Below are 24,188 nucleotides of genomic sequence, written 5' to 3' on the forward strand. Positions count from 1 at the left end.
TTTTAAGATGGAATGGGGTCTGTCCCATATCCAAAATTCATCTTGCTTTAGCCCCAGATTTTACATTTTCACAAGGGGAAATATGTAAAAATGACTGCATAATTTGTTACACAATTTCTGCTGAACGCGGCAATACCCCATATGTGGCTGTACAGTACTGACTGGCCACACGCCAGGACTCGGGAGGGAAGGAGCGCTGTTTGACTTTTGGAGAACAAATTTCTGTAGAATAGTTTGCAGGCTCCATATACAGATCCCCTAAGTGCCAGAAGATCAGAATCCTCCCTCAAGTGACCGCAATTTACAAATTACACCCCTCTGGGAATTTATCTACAGGAGTAGTGATGATTTTGACTCAATGGGTGTTTTTCAGAAGCAAGCAGCAATGGATGTTGCTGAGTGAAAATGCAAATCTGCCAGGGTAGTGTCCATATATTATAGTGCACTATACTTCTGGAGACATGCACCCCGTAAATTAAGTGGGCTCTCCTCACTACGTTAATGCCAAACATGTGGACACTAATTGTAGTTTAGGCACACTATGGGGCTCAGGAGGAGGTTACATTTGGATTTGGGAGCGCAGTTTTGCTGGATTTCTTTAGGTGGAAGCCACGTCGACCGTTTGTGCTACCAGTAATGTGGACACCCCCTATATTTCTGTTAACAGATGAAGGACCTGAGTGGGGACTTGTTTTTTTGTAGGCTGAGTAGTAGCTTTTATTGGTGGCATTTTGATGTACAGGAGATATTGGATCAGTTCAAATTTATCTTGTGCTCTATGCTGAGCACTTACATTGGGGTTTCCATCTAAATCTACAAAATACATGATTCAGATGGAATCCCTGAGGGTTACATTCACTACCAGTAATGTGGACACCCCCTACATTTCTGTTAACAGATGAAGGACCTGAGTGGGGACTTGTTTTTTGTCGGTTGAGTAGAAGCTTTTATTGATGACATTTTGGGGTACAGAAGATATTGGATCTGTTCAAATTTGTCCCGTGCTCTATGCTGAGCACATACATCGGGGTTTCCATTTAAATCTACAAAATACATGGTTCAGATGGAACCCCCGAAGGATACATTCATTAATGAAGTAGCAGAGTTACTGTGGACTTTGTGTGGCTTCTGTTCGACGGTATCCGGCTTTTAAGAGGTGCAAAAAACTGTGACCGACTGCAATTTTATGCATGCTTAAAAAGTCGGGCCCTGGCCGGATCATAGGTCAGAAAGAGTTCACAGTGTCTCTATCTGCTGTCTAATTATAAGGAATTTTCCACCAGAGGTTTTGCCTTAATCACGTATTTCAGAGGTTTACATAGAAACCCCGGTGTAAGCACTCAGTGTAGAGCACAGATAAATGTGCGCCAAACCTTACTGCAGTCTTTGGGAGGCAGAATAAATAAATAAACAGCAGGTGTAGAACTTCTTTTATCTATTTTTTATGATTAGACAACTTTATTCTTGGGGTTGGTGCAATTACAGCAATACCAGATTTATATAGTTTTTTTATGTTCAAATGCTATCACACACTAAACCCCCCCCCCCTTTTTTTTTTTTTTACAAAAACAAGTTGTTGCATATTTTGAGAGCTATAATTTTACTATATTTCTGCTGACAGAGTCATGTGAGGGCTTGTTTTTTAGCTGGACGAGTTGATGCTTTTATTGGTAATTTTTTTTATCACTTTCCATTCCAATTTTGGGAAGGAGAATAAACAAAAAACAGCAATTCAGTAATTATTTTGGGTTCTTTTTTTATGCAGTTCATCATGTGGTAAAAGTGATAAGGCAGCTTTATTCTTCGGGTCAGTACGATTACAGTGATACCACATTTAGTTTTTTTTTTATGTTTTCCCGCTACGACACAATAAAAACAATTTCATAGAAAAAATATTATTTTTGCATCGCTATATTCTTAAAGCTATAACATTTTTATTTTTCCACTGATAGAGCTGTATGGTGGCTTGCTTTTTGCTGGACAAGATGAAGTTTTCATAGATTTTTTATTTACATTTGTCTTTTTTATCGGGTTTTTTTCCAACTGTATGATGAAAAAGCATAGTTTTTTGCCATGTCTTTTTTTTTTTACGGCGTTCACTGTAAGGGTTAACTAGTTTGTCAGCTTTACAGATTGGGTCGTTCCGAATGTGGCAATGCCAAATATGTGTACCTGCTTTGTTCATTTTTGTTTTTACATAAATACTGTATGTGTATTTATTGGTGAAATATTTTTTGTTCTTTATTTTGTGTCTTTTTTTGTTTTGCTTTTTATTTTTTAGAATTTTTAGAATCTTCTTCTTAATTTGTTTACTTTTTTACTTAGTCCCTCTGTGAGGGATCCACACATCGCCTCCCGCCTAATGTCACTATTACATGAGACGGATCACGTGATATGGATCCGCACTTTGCACCAACGTGACGTTCCGCACTCCTCGGGGACACGTAAGGTCAGATTGGTACAGTTTTGTTCTGCACTCCTCGGGGACACGTAAGGTCAGACTGGTACAGTTTTAAACAGATACCCCCTGTTCTCACGGGCTAAGTAAGTTGAGAAGAGGTGGCCCACTCAGTTACAGGTGTGGCCCCACACTAACTCATAACCCTGACATGCTGAGAAGCCCCTTTCACTAGCCTCAGTGAAACAGAACCTTATCAGCCTGGTATAACCACCACCAGTTCCTATTCGATATAAGCCCAGTCTGTTAACGGGAATTATATTGGGCCAGAAACCAGCCCCGGTAGCCTGGGAAATTAACCCGAGCAATTGATGTGTGGATTCGTGGATCGACATAAAAGAGCAGCCCAAGGTTAAATTATATATTTAATCACCTTAAGGGCACACTAGACAATACACTATATATACAAAGGTTATACATATATAATGGTCAGATAAATCATGTCAATTACCGGTGATGTCTGACAATGTGTGCGCAGGGCCTCATTGGGGCCTCGGCTTCCAGAAGGTTCCTAGGTCCTTCGCAGCATGTTACTCAACATAAGCCCCCCTGTTCAAAGTGGTGCATGCATCAGAGAGCAAGCCACATGGCCTTACTCTAGCTTATATCTCCTATGGGTACCTCCCCTCCTGCCCTCTGATTTGAACCTGAGTGCCCTCCCCATGCCCTTGGCAGATAATAATTCCAAAACTTCAGATGGGTCATAACTCCTTAATGGACGGTCCTAGGGAGGCGGTTCTGGTGTCATAGGATCCAGCTGGGCCCCTGGTACTCATGGAGACTAAACACAGCTGTACTATCGGTTTCCTATTAGCTATTCTACGTATCTTCTCACCCTGTGGGGCCAGAACGGATCGGGACACTGGACGGTGTGTGGTCCGGTTTGGGGGTCTCGGACATGTACGCAATGTATGGCTAGGACATACGATAAGTTCATATTCTCCTTATGAAATCATAGCTGGCTCAAACTGCATGTTGTCCACATGGCAAGCAAGCCCTTTGCTCTGAGGTGAACTGGCTCAAGGTGTGATATCTGTTACAGTCTTTTGACTCTTGACCATCTTCTGTCGCTAGCAGCACTGCAATGCATGAGACCTGTGATATTACATAGATCACCTGTTACACCTTGCCTATGCTGGGTCTAACAGGCCACCATACCTGGCACACCATGAGGTCATTGTGTGACCTCTTGGTGCAATGACAACCATAGTCTCCCTGTGATTTCATCACAGGGTTGCCGATGGAGGTGAGAGAGGGAGCCCCCTTCCTCTCACAATCTTACTAATGCCAATATCACGGCATCTGGAGGGTTAATCAACCAGGGGCGGTGCAGGCACAGTATGATGATTCTCATGCCACAATATGATACCCATGCATCTCCCCTCTCCCAGACTATGAAGTCCCACAGACCCTCACTCAGTATGATAGCCCACACACACAGCCCTCCTCAAGTACTGAGATAAAAACAATGCTCACCTCACCCCATTTACCTGACGCACTGCTGATTTCTTTCTTTGCAGTGTGTGAACTGATGCTCTGCACTGCAAGCATGATTTAGTGATGTCATCACTCCTTCCAAACTCTTTCCAAAACTCTTTTTCTAACTCTTTCCAAAATCATTCTATTCAACAGTATCTGCATTAATGGATAATGAATGGGGACAAGGGAGGGGCAGCTGAGCACTGGGCCACCCCAACTCATGGGCACCATTGAAGCTGTTTGTTCTGCCAATATGAGTGGTATGCCCCTACTGTATTCCCTGTGTTCTTTCAAATAGTTGCAGCGTTTGTAGCACCCACTATAGGGTAGTTCCCTACTTATAGTTGTTTACAACTGCCTTTGAACTAGATGTATTAATCTATATCAGACCTGCACAACATACGGCCCGTGGTCGCCAAATGCTTTGCTGTGGCCCAAAGGACTCAGGAGATGCTGCTCCCATTCTTCCTGAGAAAAAGCTACATGAAATAAATAGTGCACACCCATTGTTAAAAATAATACATTTATTAAATGAGTTACATGACAACAAAGACAAACATTTAAAAACAATGACAAACAAGATGTCACACAGTTGTGGATATAATAATCCAAAACAAATAATTCCCGTAAACAAGCACAAATTAATGTGGTAGGATCACTCTGGCTGAGCCGTATTTAAATAAACATACTCATAGGAGTTACTATAAATAAAGTCAGCAAACAATAAACTGGTTAAATAAACAGGGTATATGCAGCCAAGTTAAATGTACGATAAATAATTATGATTTTGTACATTTAACTTGGTTACATATAAAGCTTGTTTATTTAACAAGTTCATTGCTTGCTGACCTTATTTATAGTAACTCCTATTGATATGTTTATTTAAATATGGTCCAGCCATGGTGATCCTGCTGCATTAATTTCTGCTTGTTTACGGGGATAATTCCTTTGGGATTATTATATAAACCCCTGTTTGACATCTTGTTTTTAATTGTTTTTAAGTGTTTGTTATGTCATGGAAACTTGTTTTAATAAATTTATTATTTTTAACAATGGGTGTGCACTATTTATTCCGTGCAGCTTCTTCTCCCTTTTTATACTGCTGGTGACTCCACAATAACAGTGGTGTCATGATGTGATGGTCAGAAGTAAGGGAGAGGGGCCTAAAACTGTCCTTGGAACTGGGACCCTAACTATCCCAGTCCCAGGGGTACTCTTGATGGTAGAGAGGGCTAGGTCTCCAACCTTACTATGCTCCTGTTAAACCCTAATCTGTCCCCTCCCCCACCCCATAAGGCATGGGACAGAAATGTAAGGGAAATAAAACACAAAAACAGACAGAGAAAACTGAAAACTACTATCATACAAAAACACTCACCAAAAATAGGGAGGAGGATAGGGAAAGGGAGGAATAAGCAAACTATATAAGAATAAGGAAGAGGAGATAAACACTCACAAAATTCCTGCACACAAAACAGTTCAGCAACTACTCTCAACTCCAACACTAGACAACTCAACACTTCCAGGAAGAAGATTATTTCACTGGCAAGGAAAATATTTAGATTTGAGAGTTCTCAGTGGTTGTTACCTTTTAATGGCTAACTGAAAAGATGGTAACAAATTGCAAGCTTTCGAGACTACTCAGGTCTCTTCATCAGGCTAGTATACCACAAAATCTGAAGAGTCACATATTTATACACAATAAGACACCCAAGAAAAAAAAATGCCCAGAGCTAGTATAGGTAGGGAGAGGAAATGATATCAGCAGCTGCAGCTGAGAGCAACAATTCTGTATGATCCTAGCCAGCATGGAAAGAGTCCTTAACCCTTTCAGCACTGATGGAAAATAAATCCATTTAAAATAACACATGAATCACACCATCTCTAAAGAGGACCTGTAATTCATTACCTGTTGTGACCTTCTAACTCAAGGTCTCCCAGGGGGACGTGACACCCTTGTGACAGTACCCCCCCTTTTACGAGGGGCCACTGGACCCTTAGGACCAGGTTTATATGGATGGGCCGCATGGAAGGACCAAATTAGTTTACTGGCAGTAACCTCTGATGCCGGTACCCACATCCTCCCCTCAGGACCATATCCCTTCCAGTGCACCAAGTATTGTAAAGAGTGGCAAACCTTACGGGAATCCACAATTCTTGCCACCTAGGACTCCAAATTACCATCAACCATAACCAGTGGTGGCGGCAAGGGTGACAACTCCACTGGCGCTACAAATATATTGAGCAATGACCTGTGGAAAACGTTGTGGATTTTAAGAGTTAGAGGAAGCTCAAGGCGAAAAGCCATGCAGTTACTTACGGTGACCACCTTGTAAGGAACAATAAACCTTGGACCTAATTTCCAGGAAGGAATTTTCAGTTTAATATTTCTGGTAGACAGCCATACTAAATCATTGGCACCCAGGTGTGGACCTGACAACTGTTTCTTATCAGCAATGCATTTGTATCCGTCACCCATTATATTTAAGTTGTTCTGAACCCCTTGCCATACTGATGAGAGTGATGAAGAAAATTGTTCGTCCCCAGGAATCACTGAAGACCCATCTTTACTGAAGGTACAAACTGCGGATTAAAGTCATATGCACCAAAAAATGACAACTTACCAGTGGACTGCGACCATTGTTTTAAGCAAACTCAGATAATGGTAAAAAAGATGACTAACCCTTCTGATTATCTGACACAAAACACCTGAGGTATGTCTCCAAACTTTGCTTTAGACTTTCAGTCTGACCGTTAGCTTGAGGATGGAACGTGGAAGAAAAGGATAGGTGCATTCCCAGACAAGAACAAAATGCCCTCCAGAATTTAGATATAAACTGGGTCCCCCAAACTGACACCACATTGGAGAGAACCCTGTGAAGCTTCATGATCTTGGTGACAAACACCTGAGCCACGGTTTTAGCATTAGGGAGAGCGGGTAAAGCAATGAAGTGCGTCAATTTACTAAACCTATAAACCACAACTAAGATATTAGTCTTACCAGAGGAGGAAGGAAGATCCGTAATAAAATCCATGAATAAATGTGTCCATAGCCGGTCAGGTATGGTTAATGTTAAAAGAGCCCCAGTGGGGCTGAGGAGTCTTCAGAATGCGCACAGACAATAAAGAAAGACACAAAGTCGACTACTCCCTATGCAACCTTGGCAACCAAAAACGACGAGAATGGAAATCCAAGTTTGCTTTACTACCTGGATGACCAGCAAGTGCCGAGCTATGCCCCTAAAACTTTGAGATGCAGATGCAATGGTACAAATAATTTCCCTGAAGGACAAGCATGCGCATCCTCCTATGCCTTCAATACCTCTCTCTCCAGCTCAGTACACACGGTGGAGACGACCATCCCTTCTTGTAAAATAGGGACAGAGTCATCCGACCTACCACCCCCAGGGAAACACTGAGATAAAGCATCAGCTTTGACATTCTTAATCTCAGGACCGTAAGTGACAATAAAATTAAACCTAGTTAAAAAGACAGACCATCTAACTTGAGTAAGATTAAGACTTTTAGCAGATTCAAGGAATAACAGATTTTTATGATCAGTAATGACAGTGACAGGGTGGACTGCCCCTTCCAAAAAGTGACGCCACTCCTTAAAACCAACTTGATTGCCAAAAGTTATCTATTGCCTGTATCATAGTCTGTTACGCTCGCGCCCAGACTGACTGGCGTGAGCGTGATAAGTGATCCCACTGTACCATGAACCGAGGAGTGCCTGGAGGGGCGTAACTAAGTATCAACCCGGTCCGACCAAGGTCGCACGGCTGCTCAGTCGACACCGTGAAACAGGGAGGAACCGAGCAGAGGGACCAGGTGCTACTCCAGGTCAGACCCCGGTCACAGCTGTTGACCCACACCGGGGAATGCAGGAACAGGCAGGTTAGCTGGTTTGCAGACAGGTGGGTACTGGCAGGCACGGCTGGAATGACGGCAGGTGGGTACTTAGCAGGCACGGTTGGTATGTAGGCAGGTGGGTACTGGCAGGTGCGGCTGGTATGCAGACAGGCGGGTGCTGACAGGCACGGCTGGAATGCAGACAGGCAGATACTGGCAGTTATGGACGCAGGCTGGATAGGGACAGTACAGACTGGGATACAGGAACAGAGCCGCAAGTGCGGTGGACTAGCAGAGCAAAACCACAGGAGTGGTGAACAAGCAGAGCGGAGCAAAACCGCAGGAGCGGTGAACAAGCAGAACGGAGCAAAACCGCAGGCGCAGTGAGCAAGCAGAGCGGAGCAAAACCGCAGGTGCGGTGAACAAGCAGAGTGGAGCAAAACCGCAGGTGCGGAGAACAAGCAGAGCGGAGCAAAACCACAGGTGCAGAGAACAAGCAGAGCGGAGCAAAACCGCAGGTGTAGTGAACAAGCAGAGCGGAGCAAAATCGCAGGTGCGGTGAGCAAGCAGAGCGGAGCAAAACCGCAGGTGCGATGAACAAGCAGAGCAGAGCAAAACCGCAGGTGCCGTGAGCAAGCAGAGCGGAGCAAAACCGCAGGTGTGGAGAACAAGCAGAGCGGAGCAGAATCGCAGGTGCGGTAAACAAGCGAAGCAGAGCGGAACCGCCGGAGCGGTGAACAAGCAGAGCAGAACAGAACCGCAGGTGCGGTAAACAAGTGAAGCAGAGCGGAACAGCCGGAGTGGTGAACAAGCAGAGCAGAACAGAACCGCAGGTGCGGTAAACAAGCGGAACAAAGTGGAACCGCCGGAGCGGAGAACAAGCAGAGCAGAACAGAACCGCAGGTGCGGTAAACAAGCGGAGTAGAGCAGAACCGCCGGAGCGGTGAACAAGCAGAGCAGAACAGAGCAGAAGGTGAAGGCAGACAGGACAGGGCTCTGTTTACATGGAAACAACTTGAAAATACAGGATGATGGATAGAACACAGGAGGTAGATACGGAGGCAGGGAAAGGGGACAAGCAGAACCAGATACACACAAGGTACTTACAATGAAGTAGCGAGTGGACACAAAACTCACAAACAGAAGTACAGAGACAACGAGCTGGAGCTAGGTGCAAGTTCAGACACCGCAGGCAAAGGGAAGGTACAGACATAGAGTGAAACAAGCAATGGGCTAGGACACTGTTCAGACAGGAACTGAACTGGGAACAAGATACAGGAATGAGCCTGGGAACTCAGCCCCCAGGGTGGCGGAAACAGACTAGAAGTCAGAGATACAGGTAGCGGCCCTGGGTACTCGGCCCCCAGGGTGGCGGCTGCAGACTAGAAGTCACAGGTACAGGAAAAGGCCCTGGGTACTCAGCCCCCAGGGTGGCGGACAGACTAGAGTCAGGACAGGACCTGGCACCTCAGTTGCAAAAGACAAACTGAGTGAAAGTGTTGCTCAGGCACCTCCCACTGGGTGGAGGGGGTTTAAATATCCAGTGACTCACAGCAATAGGCTGGGGAAGCATCAGGACTGTGCACACAGTAGCTATATGAAACAAGCAGAAAGCCACGCTGACGCCCTAAGCGATCAGACAAGAGACATGGACACAGCAGGTACTGGAGCAAAGAGTGCAGCATGGACTGACAGGTAAGATTGCGGTCTTGCATGGTGGGAGGTGGTGCACCATGCAAGCACGCCGCCAGGGATGTTACATAGTCCCTTTCCAAAGACGATAATTTTTTAGAGAAAAGGGCAAATAGATGCCATTTACCCGGGAACAACCCTTGAGACAGCACAGCACAGCCCCGACCTCCACCTCAGATGCATCAACCTCAACAATAAGTGGTTGGAAAACTTTGGGTTGAATGAATATAGGAAGTGGAAAAGCACTTCTTCAAAGCAGAAAATGCCTGACGAGTCTGTACCTTTCTTTGTCATGTCAGTGAGGGGTTTGACAATCGACGAGAAGTTTTGGATAAACTTCCGATAATAGTTAGCAAACCCCAATAAGCGTTGTAATGCTTTAAGATTTTCTGGCAGATCCCATTCCAGAACTGCACGGACCTTATCAGTATCCATCCGAAAACCTGCAGCAGACACAAGGAAACCCAGGAACTGAACCTCTTTTATGACGAATACACATTTTTCTAATTTGGCATATAGTTTATTATTCTGTAAGATCTGTAACACCTGCCTGACATGTACCTGCGTTGACTTGAGATCAGGTGAGTATAGCAAAATATCCTCAAGATACACCACTACAAATCTACCCACAAGGTGATGAAAAATGTCATTAGCAAAATGTTGGAAAACGGCGGGGGGCATTAGTCAAACCAAAGGGCATGATAAGGTTCATAATGCCCTTAAGGAGTGTTTAGGGTTTTCTACTCATTTCAGTTGCGTTAGAGGTAGGCATGGGACACTGTCTCTTTAAAATGTCCAAGGCAGGTTTAGGCATGGGACACTGTCTCTTTAAAATGTACAAGGCAGGTTTATTATGCAGCATAAATCGCACTTTCAGAGTAAACAAAAGAAAAGCCTTGTCCGGTTCAGTATAACAAAAACAGAAAATAAACAGTCCATACAATATGGCAGGTTCACCCTCTCATGGTCAGTGTCCTTTTGGCAAAAACACTCTGGAGGTCTCCACATCTCCAGCCACAGACAATGAATGAGACACTTGGTCTCCATTTTATACACACGCCCTGGCGGTGGGTATATGTGAGCAGCCAATCCCCCCATCTCTTATGACTGCTCGAAAAAAAACAGCCCTGATACACGTAATTAACCCTCTCAGCATTACTTGTGCTTTTCTGGTTTTACATCACTGAAGTTGCCAACCTCAGCAAATACATATCTCCCCTCAAGGACATGTCGGTGGCCATTTTACAAGTGTTAAAGTCTGTCTTCCACTCATTCCCCTCCTTGATCCTAGTCAGATTATAGGCTCCACTGAGGTCCAACTTAGAACCATTTTGCTCCAATAATATGGTTAAATAAGTAGGGAATGAGTGGGAGGAGACTGTCTTGGACAGTAATCCGATTTAACTCATGAAAATCTAAACAGGGACTCAGACCCCCATCTTCTTAACAAAGAAGAACCCCGCCGCTACGGGCAAAGAGGAGGGTTTAATATGTCCCTTAGTAAGACTCTAAGAGATGTAATCTTTTATGGCCTGCCTTTCAGGGCCAGACAGATTGTATAATCAGGTCTTGGGTAATTTCACTCCAGGGAGCATGTTTATGGGGCAATCATACACACGGTGGAGAAGCAGTTTCTAGCACCCCTTTTTTGAGAACACAGCCACAAAATCAGACAGAAAACATTGTATGGTTTTAGTGGAAATGGTAGAAATGATGGTACTCAGGTTTCTATTTTTGCAGAAATCACTCCACTTGACTATTTCTCTGGGCTGCCACTGAATAACTGGATTATGCAGTTAGCCAGCGAAGGCCTAACACAATAGGACTAGGGAGACCTTTCAGGATATAACAAGAAAGGCAGTCCCTGTGAAAATCCCCTATGCGAAGGTTCACATATTCACTACTTGCGTAAAATTTCACTGACCAAGAGGTGCAGAGTCAAATATGAATATGAACTTCACCAGAGCACTACAGGAAAGACCATGGTCCCGTGCGAATCGAGCATCCACCATACTAACTCCTGCCCCATTATCCAAGAGAATAGATAGTATCTCAGTTTTCGTACCTATAACCACTTCCGCAGGTAAGATAAGCAGATATACATGCGGAGGAGATATATTGCAGCTTTTTGTGCTTTAGTAAAGAAGGACAAACCCCAATGAAATGACTCTTTTGACCAAAGAAAAAACACAACCCCATTTTGCGGCAAACCGCAGGAAACCCATACCGAGTGGAGGCCCCTCTAACTGCATTGGTTCTTCAGAGCCCACAGGGAGAACTTTGGTTTTTGGGGAGTACCATGGAGGGTGGAGTCACAATAGGTCTGTACCTGAGGTGCCTATCTATATGTATGACCATAGTGATGGCGGCCTCCAACGACTCAGGAGTTTCGTAAAGTGCTAGTGCGCCTCTTAATCTTTCAGACAGGCTCTGACAAAACTGACTCCTAAGAGCATGATCGTTCCACCGGGTGTCAGTAACCCATCTACGGAATTCTGAGCAAAATTTCTCTGCTGGACCATCTCCCTGCTGGAGCCTAGGTAGCATAGACTTAGCAAGGGAGACAAGGTCTGGATCGTCTAGCGCCACAAAAAAAATATCAACTGACTGGACAGACAGCAAGTCTGATGGAAGTGAAAAGGCCCAGGATATCCTTGAAGAATTGAAATAACAATCCCAATCCGTTGCTTCTCACTCTCAGATGAACATGGACGAAGCCTAAAATAAAGCTTGCAGGCTTCACGAAAAACAATAAATTTATCCAGTCCTTCAGAAAACCTATCCGGGGGGGCCACCTTAGGTTCAGGTTCAGCCTGACTGCCTGACAGACCAATAGCCTGCTGCTGCTGAAACGAGACACTAGATTGCATATCTGACAGTTTGAGCGACAGACCCTGCAATTGTTTTACAAGGACTGTGTCAGTAAAATTATCACGATGTGACGGTCAAAAGCAAGGTCCCAGGGGTACTTTTGATTGTAGAGAGGCCTGAGTCTCCAACTTTACTATGCCCCTGTTAAGCCCTAATTTGTTTCCTCCCCATCCCATGAGGCATGGGACAGGGAAAACTGAAACCACTAATATACAAAAGCACTCACCAAAAATAGGGAGGAGTATAGAGAAAGGGAAGAATAAACTAAATAGGAATAAGGAAGAGGAGATAAAGACTCACAAAACTACTGCACCTGAAACACTTCAGCAACTACTCCCAACTCCAACATTACACAGCTAAACACTTCCAGGAAGAAGATTGTTTCACTGGCAAGCAAGAAACTCAGAGCTAGTATATGTGGGGAGAGGAAATAATATCAGCAGCTGCAGCTGAGAGCAACATTGCTGTATGTTACTAGCCAGAATGGGAAGACTCCATAACCCTTTCAACAATGATGGAAAGGAAATCCATTTAAAATGGGACACGAATCACACTGTCTCTAAAGAGGACCTGCGATTCATTACCCGTTGTGATCTTCTAACTCCAGGTCTCCCAGGGTTATGCGACACCCTTGTGACAGGCGGGCACAGTTAAGCGCTCTGTCGAGGAGCTGCAGATTCAATTATTAAAGATTCAATTATTTTACATGAGTGTGCTGGGGGAGAGGAGGATTGGTGTTCCTATAGGACACATTATGAGACAACGAGGGACATTATGGGGCAATGAGGGGGAGATTGTGAAAGGGGGCACAGTAGAGCGAGGGACAGTGGGGTGGGGGGACATTATGCAGAGAAGCAGTGTAGGGAGATATGGAGAGGGGCAGTTTGGGCAGATATCTTGTAGATAGGGGCAGTGTGTGGGAATATTATAGAAAGGGGCAGTGTGGGGGGATATTATGAAAAGGGGAAATGGGGGAATATTATGGAGAGGGGCACTGTGGGGGGGAATATTATGGAGAGGGGCAATGTGGGGGATATTATGGAGAGAGGCAATGTGGGGGAAATATTAAGAAGAGGGGTAGTGTGGGGGGATATTATGGAGAGGTGCAGTGTTGGGAAAAATTATGGAGCGAGGCAGTGTGGGGGAAATTATGAAGAGGGGCAGTGTGGGGATATTATGGAAAGGGGCAGTGTGGGGGGATATTATGAAAAGGGGCAGTGTGGGGGGGATATTATTGAGCGAAGCAGTGTGGGGGAGACATTATGGAGAGGGGCAGTGTAGTGGAAATATGATAGAGAGGGGAAGTGTGGGGGACATATTACAGAGAGGGGCAGTGTGGCGGGGACATTATGGAGATGTGCAGTGTAGAGGGGATTTTAGGGAGAGGGACAATGTGGGGGAATATTATGGAGATGTGCAGTGTGAGGGGAATATTATGGAGAGGGGAAGTATGGGTGGAATATTATGAAAATGGGTAGTATGGGGGAATATTAAGGAGAGGAGCAGTGTGGAGGCGACATCATGGAGAGGGGCAATGTAGGGGGATATTATACAGAGGGGCTGTGTGGGGGAAAATTATGGAGAAGGGCAGTGTGTGTAGGATATTTTGTGCAGGAAGCACACTGAGGGGCAAATATTTATTCAGAGATGCAGCATGGGAGATATTTTTATTTATTGGGCACTATGATGATACTTTTTTAAAGGGTACTTTGTTGGGAAGTGCTGCTTAAGACTGGAGAAGAGGGAAGTCTGGAGAGATGAGTTATGAAATGTCATCCTGGCGTATGTACAACATGGAGACAAATGGATGAGAATGACTCCAATCAGAAAATATGTCACTTATGAGGTACCTGGATGCAAGTGTTTATTTGTGATACTGCCTGGGTCTCATCAGTACTGTAGTTTCTGTTACTGTACGGTTTGCAGTCTGATGATGGCTGTTAACAATTCCCATTATCTCCTTACCATTGTTTAGGACATACTGGGAATTGTAGGTTCATGCTATACAATTATATATGAGGCTGACCTGACATTACAATTGATCTTTGTACTAAGCTTGGGGCTATACACATGTACTGATGGTGACTCTGGCACCGCGTTCATGTACTGCCAGCATTTTTGGTGCTGCATTAATGTACTGATGGTTGTCCTGGCGCTGCATTCATGTACAGATGGTGATTCTTGGGCTGCATTTTTGTACTGATGGTGGATCTAATGCTGTATTCATGTACTGACAATGGATCTGGCGCTGCATTCATGTACTGAATGTGGTTCAGGAGATGAATTCACATACTGACGGTGATTGTGGCCTTGCAATATTGTACAGTATTGTAGATCCTAATCTAATATTTATCAAATCTACTTTTCCCGAGCTAGAAGCCTACAATAGAGAAGAAAGTAGACATAAATTCTACATTTTGTTATGATTTTTGAGGGAGGTTAAATAAAAATTATGATATTTCTGCAGTTGTTTCGTTATTTTTTTTTTCTTATTTTTAATACTGGTATTGTTACTTTCAATTTTCTTCACAGTTGCAAAGCAAAATGTGTCCTTGTACAAATTATCATATTGTGGCATTTTCCATAGACTATCATAAAGGCTATAACTACAACATTTTTTCTATTTTTTTGTGTTTCTTTTTTAGAGCAGCCTCAATGCAGATGAAGGACTTGGAGTCGCTTCACTCAGTATCATCTATGGAGCTTTAATTATCTCTTCAGTGTTTGTTCCTCCTATTCTAATTAAGAAAATTGGATGTAAATGGACAATTGTTGCCTCTATGTGCTGTTATATTACATATTCTCTTGGCAACTTCTACCCTAGCTGGTAAAGTATTTAAACCTATAAAATATTCTAAAAATGTACCAGCAAAATGTTCTAGAAATATGTATATGAATAATTTATGATAAGTTAAAGGGAGTCTTTCACCCCCAAAATACCTTTTAGGCTATGTGCCCACGATGCAGAAATGAAGCAGAAATTTTCTGGAGCATTTCTGCATGTCCTTGGCAGAAAAAACGCATGCAGATTTTACATGCGTTTTTGAAGCGTTTTTACTTGCGGATTTGCCATGTGTTTTTCCAATGCATTGTATAGGCAAATCCGCATGCGGAAACGCACAAGAAATGATCATGCTGCGTTTTTTTCCGCACCTAAACTCCGTGCAGAAAAAATCCAGACCATGTGCACAGAACTTGCAAAATGTCATAGGAAGTCATGGGATAAGATGTGCAAGGCGTTTCTGCTGCATTTCCGCACGGAAAAAAACACACAAAAAACGCACCAAATCCGCATCGTGTGCACATAGCCTTAGACTAACTATACAGTAACATAGCGGACTCCACCTCTATAAGATTCATACTAGCACTGTTCTTGTTACTAGTACAGTGCCTGTGAAAATAATTTTGAAAAAGTTTGCAAATGAACAATATTTGGTGCACTCATTGGAACACCGTTATGCCACCCTCAATTTGCATCTTAGGGACTGCCCTCACTTTTTATAATGGTCATTGTGTAAGTGAACTGGCAACATGACTTTTCAGGTCAGTACATTATGGTGATACTAACTGCTGGAAAAAATGTAGTTTGTGTCACCACAAAGAGACCAGTGTGAGGCGATTGCCTGTTTTTAGTGTGGCAAGCTGTCATGTTAATGAATACCATTTTGGGTATATATGATATTTTATATGCACATTTCCTCTTCAGAGAGAAAGACGACTTGAACTCTATAGCGCCACCTATTGGAAGCAGCAATCCTACAAGTCACAATCAACCTTTTAACAAGTCGTGCAATATGACTTAGGATGAAACCCAAATCAGAATCTCAATTTGCAGACACGGTGTTTCGGGTTGTTGGCCCTCGTCAGTGCAAAGTATGAGAACTGATTTGATCACTTTTTATTGCATTGTTTTAGGGAGGTGCGGTGACCAAAACACGGCAATTCTGGCATTTCGATTTTTTTTCTCTTTTTTTTTTTTTCAGTCTTGCCCCCTGATATATGGCTGCAAAAAAAGTTGTTATCAAGGGGCGTGATTTGTGTTAGAAACCAGGACAATATTACGTCTTCATATGTGAAGTAACATCCCAGAATGAAGGGGAGCATGGAGAGAGGAGACGGGCAGCAGCATCAGAGTGAAGAGCATTGTATGAGCAGCTCAGGATGGCAGATCTACTGTTACAAATAAGTTTATTGTTAGTGCAGTTAGGAAGACTCTGTCAGCACCATCATGTGAGACAGATAAAGTGTCACTTGACCACGCTGGCACAGTTCTGGCCTGCTCTGTGGCTGTCTACTTTTTCATTCCTACGATGTTGCTTTCCATGATTGAACAGTGTCACAGTGGATTGAAAGTACAAGCCCACAGAGCTGAATGCCATGAAACTTCTAAATGAATTATAAAAAAAAATTAACATTTTAGATGCCAGTAATTACTGTGCTCTATATCTCCACAACAGAGTGGAGGAAATGAAAGCGGAAAAATAAATTATCTACATTCCTGCACTTTTATGCAGGAATGTACAATTTGTAAATTTGTAAAGTCAAAAAGTGATGAAAGATCCTCTTTAAGCTTTCTTTCTATTCTCTCTGGAGCCCTTGGTGCATCCAGTGTTCTGGTTTGTTTGCTGTTCAGGCACCTTTTTTAATACTCCTTCAAGACTGTGTTCTGCTGCCATCTTGTGACCATATCTGTGTATTACACTGCAAGTGTTTTTTTGTGTGGATTCCAGGCAGAATCTATCTGAAAAATGTTGTGTGCACATAGCCTAAGAGTGGAATTCTTTAATCTTGTAGGTTGGGGAGTTTTCTATATAGATTGAACAGTTTGCAGTAGTTATTATTAAATTTATCTGTTATTCTATGAAGGTTGAGGATTTTCGCTTGTGATGATTGTCACTTTACTGTTCATTTTCACCTTTTTTGTCATTAGTTAGGAAGCTATTTTTCTAGCTGTTGTAGTAAGATATCTTGAAAGTTGTTGTTTGTTTTTCGAAATAGGTGCTTCTTAATTGTTATTCAAGCTTCAGTAAGGGAAGTAAAAATTGGGCAAATAGGGTCAGATTGGTGTTTTTGTGAGAAGGTGATTTTGTCAATGAGCATTTATGTTTCTCTTTTCCTTTGGTGTCGATATATTAAATCTTGCAGTTTGTTGATTGAGGAGATTTGTTTAAAAGAAATACTCTATTTTGGTAGAAATCATTTATAATAGGTAGGCGTTATTTCTTCAGAGAAATGTATTATTGGGGCATGTTGAGGAATGGAGATTTAAAACATACTTCCAGACTTGGCCACTGACCAATAGCATCACTATACCTGTATTGCAGAAAAACTTGGTCATCAGAGGTGATCAAATAGTACTGTGTTAATAATCGTGAAATTTTTTGGAAGCTGCGAAATATTATACTCCATTTAAAATGGACAGGGTGCGTGGTAAGGGACGGGGAAGTGGACATGATGCTGATGGTGCACACATAGGCAGAGGCCGTGGGCAAGTTGAAATTGTGCCTGCTACAGGAGCACAACAAACACCTACATCATGTCAACCTAGCTTCCTGTCCCACTTTTGAAGCCAGGCTAGTGTTAAAAGGTTGTTGATTGGATAGCAGATAATGCTTCCAGTCAGGTTGCTGCCACCACCCTGTCTTCCACACGATCCAGTCTCAGTAGCCATGAGTCTGGAACACATATTCCTCACAAGAAAATAATTCCCAAAAATAATTAAAATCCTCAATTTTATTACAAAATAATTTAAAAGATCATACAGGTTGGGAATACATCTCAACGCGTTTCTGGAAAAAAACCCTTTTTCTTATGTGAAGCCGTAAGTCACGGCTACTGGTTGGAGACCCACAACTGAATCATATAAATAGGACACGGTGAGACTGCTTTTTTGTTTATTCACATATTCCTCACCCTGATCCTCCTTTCTCCCACCATACCGAGTGCCCAGAGACAAGTGATCCCACACTTGGACACTTCAAAGAGCTGTTCACATTTCGATTTCTAGATTCTGGCCTCTCGCCCTGCCCCCTTTCTTTGGGACATGAGGAGATCACATGTAGCGATGCCAAAATATTTGAGCAGTCATGGTCACAATAAAGTGCAATTACTGTTGCAAGGGGTGGATGATGATGAAACACAGTTGCCAGAAAGTCAGGAGGAGGACAAGGGTGCGTACGTGGAAGACGAGGTGCTGGATGATGAAGTCACTGACCCAACCTGGGAAGGTGACATGCATAGCAAGGACAGCAGCGCAGAGGGGGAGGGAGCCATAGCATCACAATGGGCAGGAAGAAGCAGTGGGGTGGTCACAGACACAAAGCGGGCAACTGGTCCCCAGAACACCAGCACGAGAAAAGTTGCCAGTCCAACTGTTAGGTCTTCCCGAGTCTGGCCTTTTTTTACAGACTGTCCAGTTAACCCAAAAAAGGCCATTTGCAACATCTGCCATGTCAGCATCAACAGGGGCAGAAAAACTACCAGCCTGACCACCACCAGCATGCTCAGGCACATGACAGCAACACACCCGACTAGTTGGGCCGTATGCCAGGGTCAAGAAACAGTGTCTGCGGGTGAAACCACTGTTCCTTCTGCTGTTGTACGTGCACGCCAATCCCCTGTCTATGACAGAGGTGAAGATGCCTCCCACTTTGCACCTCTCTTTGGACACTTGCAACCACTGTCAGCAACCATGTCCACATCCTTGTCCCAACGCAGCGCTCACTTGTCCCTACCCCAGTCCTTGGAACGCAAGCACAAATATGCAGTTACCCACCCACAGGCCACAATGCAAAACTGCCACATTTCCAGACTGCTTGTGACTCGCCCCCTGGGCCGTGGGGCACTCGAGACCGGACTTCAGGGCAATGCTGGGAGTAGTCGTGGTGACCCGGTCCCGTGGCTCAGGGTGGTCAGACCAGTGGTAGTCTATGATGTGCTGTAGGTAATGTCCGACTACGCCACCCGTGGATTGCGGTCAGGGAGGACCGCCGCTGCAAGGCAGACCACTGAGGCTAGTGTTACGGATGCAGTAGGGAATAGTACGACTCCCCACGGGAGGAGTGTAGCCTCAGGGCAGGTAATAGGATGCTGGGGGTGATGGTGCAGCCGCAGCAGTAACCACACAGAGTCCAAGAATGCAGTCCAGGGTCTTTTACTGATCTTATCACAGACCCACCAGGAGTACAGGGTAGGAATGGACCTGGGTGTCTGAGGGCATTCGAGCGAGCTCCGCTGGTCAGGGTGAGTGGGTAGGCCTACCGTTCTCTCTCTCTGCCCTTGCTGACTATCTCCACCTTTAGTGGTATGATAGCCCACGTCCCTGAGCTTGCCGTGTACTACGCCTGTATGGCTTGCGACTCGGGCTTTAGGTACCTGTAGCTTCTCCGTGCTGTACCGGTCCTTCTGTGTGGCGGAGCCTCCAGGCTTCTTGGCCAAGGGACCTGAAATCCCTTGCGGGTTGGTTTTCTGCTGCAGGACCTGCAATTCTGACAGCCTCGGACCCCAGTGTCTGGTTGTGTAATCTCTCTCTCTGCCAGGACAGGCTCTCGTCGCCTCTGTCCCTGGATTTCTGTTCCTCCTTTGCCTCCTGGACTCCTCAGCTGCGGCTGACCTGTCCCTCTCTTCTGGGAACCCTTCTGGATACTTCAGAAGTGAGTCCTGGTCTCTCTAACCCTGCCCTCAGTACCAGTTTTTATAGGGGCAGCCTGCTCCCCCTACTGGCCTGGGACAGGAGGTGCTGCATGCAAATGGTCCATGACCAGAGAACCTCCCTCCTGCTCTCAGACACAGCCTTACAAGTTTGTGGCATCCAGGCCTGGGGTGACACATTCCCCCCTAGGAAAGCTTAGTACTCCGGGACTAAACAAGAAACACGATACAGGGTATAAATTATAACATAAACATAACAGAGAAGAAAACAACAAACAACACCACATATTGAGTTCTTTAGGTCACAGTATGGCCTGTGACTGGGTGTCCATATCACCATCAAAAGAAGAGGGTCACAGTATGATCCGTGACCGGGTGTCCATTTCACCAACACAACGGGAGCCTTAACCAGGTGGGGGTCTGTCCTTGCCCCGAGTCCTTGTCAGTCTTTATTCTTTCCTTTGGTTAGGCTCCGAACATATTTACAAGGAAGTCCCGGTTACTCAAAGTTCATAACCTTTTAGTCCATTTGTCACTATGAAAAACTGGAAAACAGTATTAATAACCAGGGTACAAACATAACACATTAAATATATACATTATACATTTAGATCTTCCAGCGAGCTGGCATTTGACCCCTAGTGCTCCGGGTTGACCTCCGTAGCCCACTGTCTGGTGGTGGACCAGCCTGGCTTTCCCCACTATCATTGAGGGTATAGCTACTAGCTGGTTGTTCAGGCAGGGCAGGTAGCTGTCTGCGGGTCCTTTGGCTTACTGCAGGCATGGCAGGCTCACTGTCAGCAGAGGGTTGACTCTCCCGGGCTGCTGGCGTGGGTTCTTCCGCCTCTGGGGCCGCTTTCTCTTCTTGTTCTTCCTGTCCTCCTGTAGGCTCCTGCTGGGTAGGCTGAAGGAAGTGTAAGACGGGTACCACTATTGCGCCATTTTTCTGAGTCCAGGTCCGGAGGAACTCTCCGAGAACTGTGCTGATCATCTCTTCCTTGTCCTCTGCGGGTTCAAGGTCATCTTGATCTTCACTTGGACTCTGTAGTTGCTCGGGGCACCGTTTTAGGTGGTCTCTGGAGACGACGCTAGTGGTTTCTCCTCCATCCTTGGTAATCACACATACCTTCAGGTTGTTGTGGTCGGACTGCAGTACTGTGCACGGGTCTCTCTCCCACTGGTCATCCAGCTTGTGAAGCCTTCTCTTCCGCTTCAGGACCTGCTCACCAGGTTCCAGGGGACCAGCAGGGGAGTGTTGGTAGAAGAGCCTCTCTTGCTTTTCTCTCGCTTGAGCCAGACTCCTCTCCACACTATCCTGTTCCTTCTTGTACTGTAGCCACCATTCCGTATCCCAGTCCGCATCTGGGGAGGTGTCCTCAGGTGTCAGGACTCCCATTTCCAGGTCGATCGGCAGCTTACCTGGTCTTGCTCGCATCAGGTAAGCCGGGGTGCAATTTGTAGCATTCACCGGGATATGGTTGTACAAGTCAATCAGGTCTGGCTGCTTCTCCAGCCACAGGCTGCGTTCTTCCAGGGGTAACGTCTTGAGGAGATCAATGACGATATTGTTCATCTTCTCACACAGCCCGTTGGTCTGCGGGTGGTAAGGCATTGTCCGAATTTTCCTACAGCCGTAGAGGTTGCAGAACTCCTGGAATACTTCAGCCTCAAACGCTGGACCTTGATCTGTCAAGACCTGTTCCGGATACCCATGTGGACGGCAGAAGTGTTGCTGGAAGGCTCTGGCCACCGTTTGGGCTGTCAGGTCTTTAACAGGAACCACTACCAGTAACCGGGAGTAATGATTCACAATTGTCAGGGCATAGACATAGCCCGACCGGCTTGGAGACAATTTCACATGGTCCAGAGCTACCAGCTCAAGAGGCTGCCTGGTGACGATGGGCCTCAAGGGTGTCTGCTGGCTGGTACGGTCCTTCCTTCTGAGGTGGCATGGGCCGCAGTCCCTGCTCCACTTCTCGATGGCCCTTCTCATGCCGACCCAGTAGAACCGCTCTCTCAGTATTAACTCCAGTTTCTTCCACCCGAAGTGTCCCGCTCTGTCATGGTAGGCCTCCAGGACCATTGCTGCATCTCGCCTTGGGACCACTATCTGCCAGGTTAGCTCATGCGTCCGGTGATTGACAAGCCTTCTGCACAGCTTACCCTCGTAGAGGAGTAGCCTGCTTTTCTCCTTCCATATCTGCTTGGCTTCCTCTGGAGTGTCCGGGCCAGGGCTAGCGTCTTCCTGGGTTAACATGTCTTTCACCAGGCATATTGCAGGGTCGCTATCTTGCGTTTCAGCCCAGCCGTGGTGGGGTAAGGAGTTGAACATGACGGTGGTTAAGTCTTTGTCTATTACCCGGTGCGAATACTGAGTGGCCCCATACCGGTGGAACGCAGGGAGCTCTATTTCCTCCAGCTCTTCCGAGTCGTCTTCTCCTTCAGGTAGGTGGGGCATTCTTGATAGGGCGTCTGCGTTGGCGTTGGTTCTGCCTGCCCGGTATTTGATTGTGAAGTCGTAATTGGATAGCCGGGCCATCCATCGCTGTTCTAGGGCACCTAGTCTTGCATTGTCCAGATGTGTCAATGGATTGTTGTCCGTGTACACGGTGAACTTTGCGGAGGCTTGGTAATGCTTAAACCGTTCTCTGACGGCCCACACCACTGCCAAGAATTCTAGCTTGAAGGAGCTGTAATTCTCCGGGTTTCTTTCAGTGGGCCTCAGCTTCCGGCTGGCATATGCGATCACCCTTTCTCTGCCCTGTTGGTTCTGTGACAGTACGGCTCCCAGCCCCACATTACTGGCATCTGTGTGGAGGATAAAAGGCTGACCATAATCGGGGTAGGCCAGGATCTCATCCCCCGTGAGGGCCATCTTCAACTGGAGGAAGGACTCCTCTTCCGGCTTGTCCCACTTGAAGGGTGGCTTGTGACTTCTGGATTTAGATTGCCCTATCAGGAGGTCCTGCATAGGGGCTGCCATCTTAGTGAACCCGGGGATGAACCTTCGGTAGTAGCCTACCAACCCAAGGAATTGCCTCACTTCCTTGATGTTAGAGGGGCTTGGCCAGCTCTTGATGGCTGTAACTTTGTCGGGGTCGGGGGCAACTCCCTCTGCACTCACCACATGTCCTAGGTATTGGACCTTCGGTTTTAACAGGTGGCACTTTGAAGGCTTCACTTTCAGGCCGTAGCCTGCCAGGGCTTCGAACACCTCGGCCAGGTGCTTTAGATGGTCCTCGTAAGTCTTCGAATAGACGATCACGTCGTCCAGGTAAAGGAGAACCATCTCGAAGTTTCGGTGCCCTAGACAGCATTCCATCAGCCTCTGGAAGGTCCCTGGTGTGTTGCAGAGCCCAAAGGGCATACAGTTGAACTCGCTCAGTCCCATCGGGGTGGTGAAGGCGGTCTTCTCCTTGTCAGCCTCTGCCACAGGAACCTGCCAGTACCCGCTAGTAAGGTCCAAAGTAGAGAAGAAATTAGCTGATTTTAAAGCTGCTAAAGACTCCTCTATCCTAGGTAACGGGTACGCATCTTTATGGGTGATACGATTGATTTGCCTATAGTCCACGCACATTCTCATGGTACCGTCTTTCTTTTTCACCAAAATTAAGGGAGCTGCCCAGGGGCTACAGCTATCTCTAATAACCCCAGCTTCTTTAATTTCTCTCAGCATACCCTTGGCGTTCTGATAATGTGCAGGGGGTACAGGCCTGTGTCTCTCTTTTATTGGTGGGTGGCTCCCCATGGGGATATGGTGTTCTATCCCTTTTACTCTGCCGAAGTCTAGCGGGTGCTTACTAAAAATTCTCTCGTACTCCTGAACCACCCGGTAGACTCCTTGTTTTTGGTGCAGGGGAGTGGAGTCAGCACCCACATGGAGTTTCTGGCACCAGTCCTCCTTTTGTTTCTGGGAGCCATTACCCTCCGCCTGTGGAGATAGAGGCAACGGTTCCACGGCCCTGATAGCTTTGTGCTCAACCGCAAACAGTTTGGCAAGTGTAGCGTACTGGGGTAGGTTTACCTCCCTCTCCCCAATATTGAGAATGCGAACGGGCACCCGCCCATGACGGACATCCACCACCCCCCGGGCTGTCAAAATGGTGGGCCTGCTGTCTGAGTACACGGGTTCTACCATGGCTTAGTAGTCTCTGCCTCTCAACCCGATTGCAGTCCGACACCAGAT

The 24,188-nt window shown here is 45.6% G+C and overlaps 1 protein-coding gene across 4 annotated transcripts in view; it reads left to right on the plus strand.

The window, feature by feature from the left end:
• The window catches only part of LOC141258396 (protein unc-93 homolog A-like), a 397,098-nt gene that overhangs the window by 29,987 nt on the left and 342,923 nt on the right, over positions 1-24,188 (plus strand). For all 4 annotated transcript variants that reach the window (XM_073673394.1, XM_073673397.1, XM_073673396.1 and 1 more), the window contains exon 2: positions 14,998-15,179. In XM_073673394.1, the coding sequence (XP_073529495.1) occupies positions 14,998-15,179 (182 nt within the window). The remainder of the gene's footprint in view (positions 1-14,997; positions 15,180-24,188) is intronic.

Source organism: Phyllobates terribilis, unplaced genomic scaffold, assembly GCF_046119375.1.
Source record: "Phyllobates terribilis strain yellow unplaced genomic scaffold, ASM4611937v1 Scaffold_3__8_contigs__length_932513732, whole genome shotgun sequence".
Lineage (NCBI taxonomy): Eukaryota > Metazoa > Chordata > Amphibia > Anura > Dendrobatidae > Phyllobates > Phyllobates terribilis.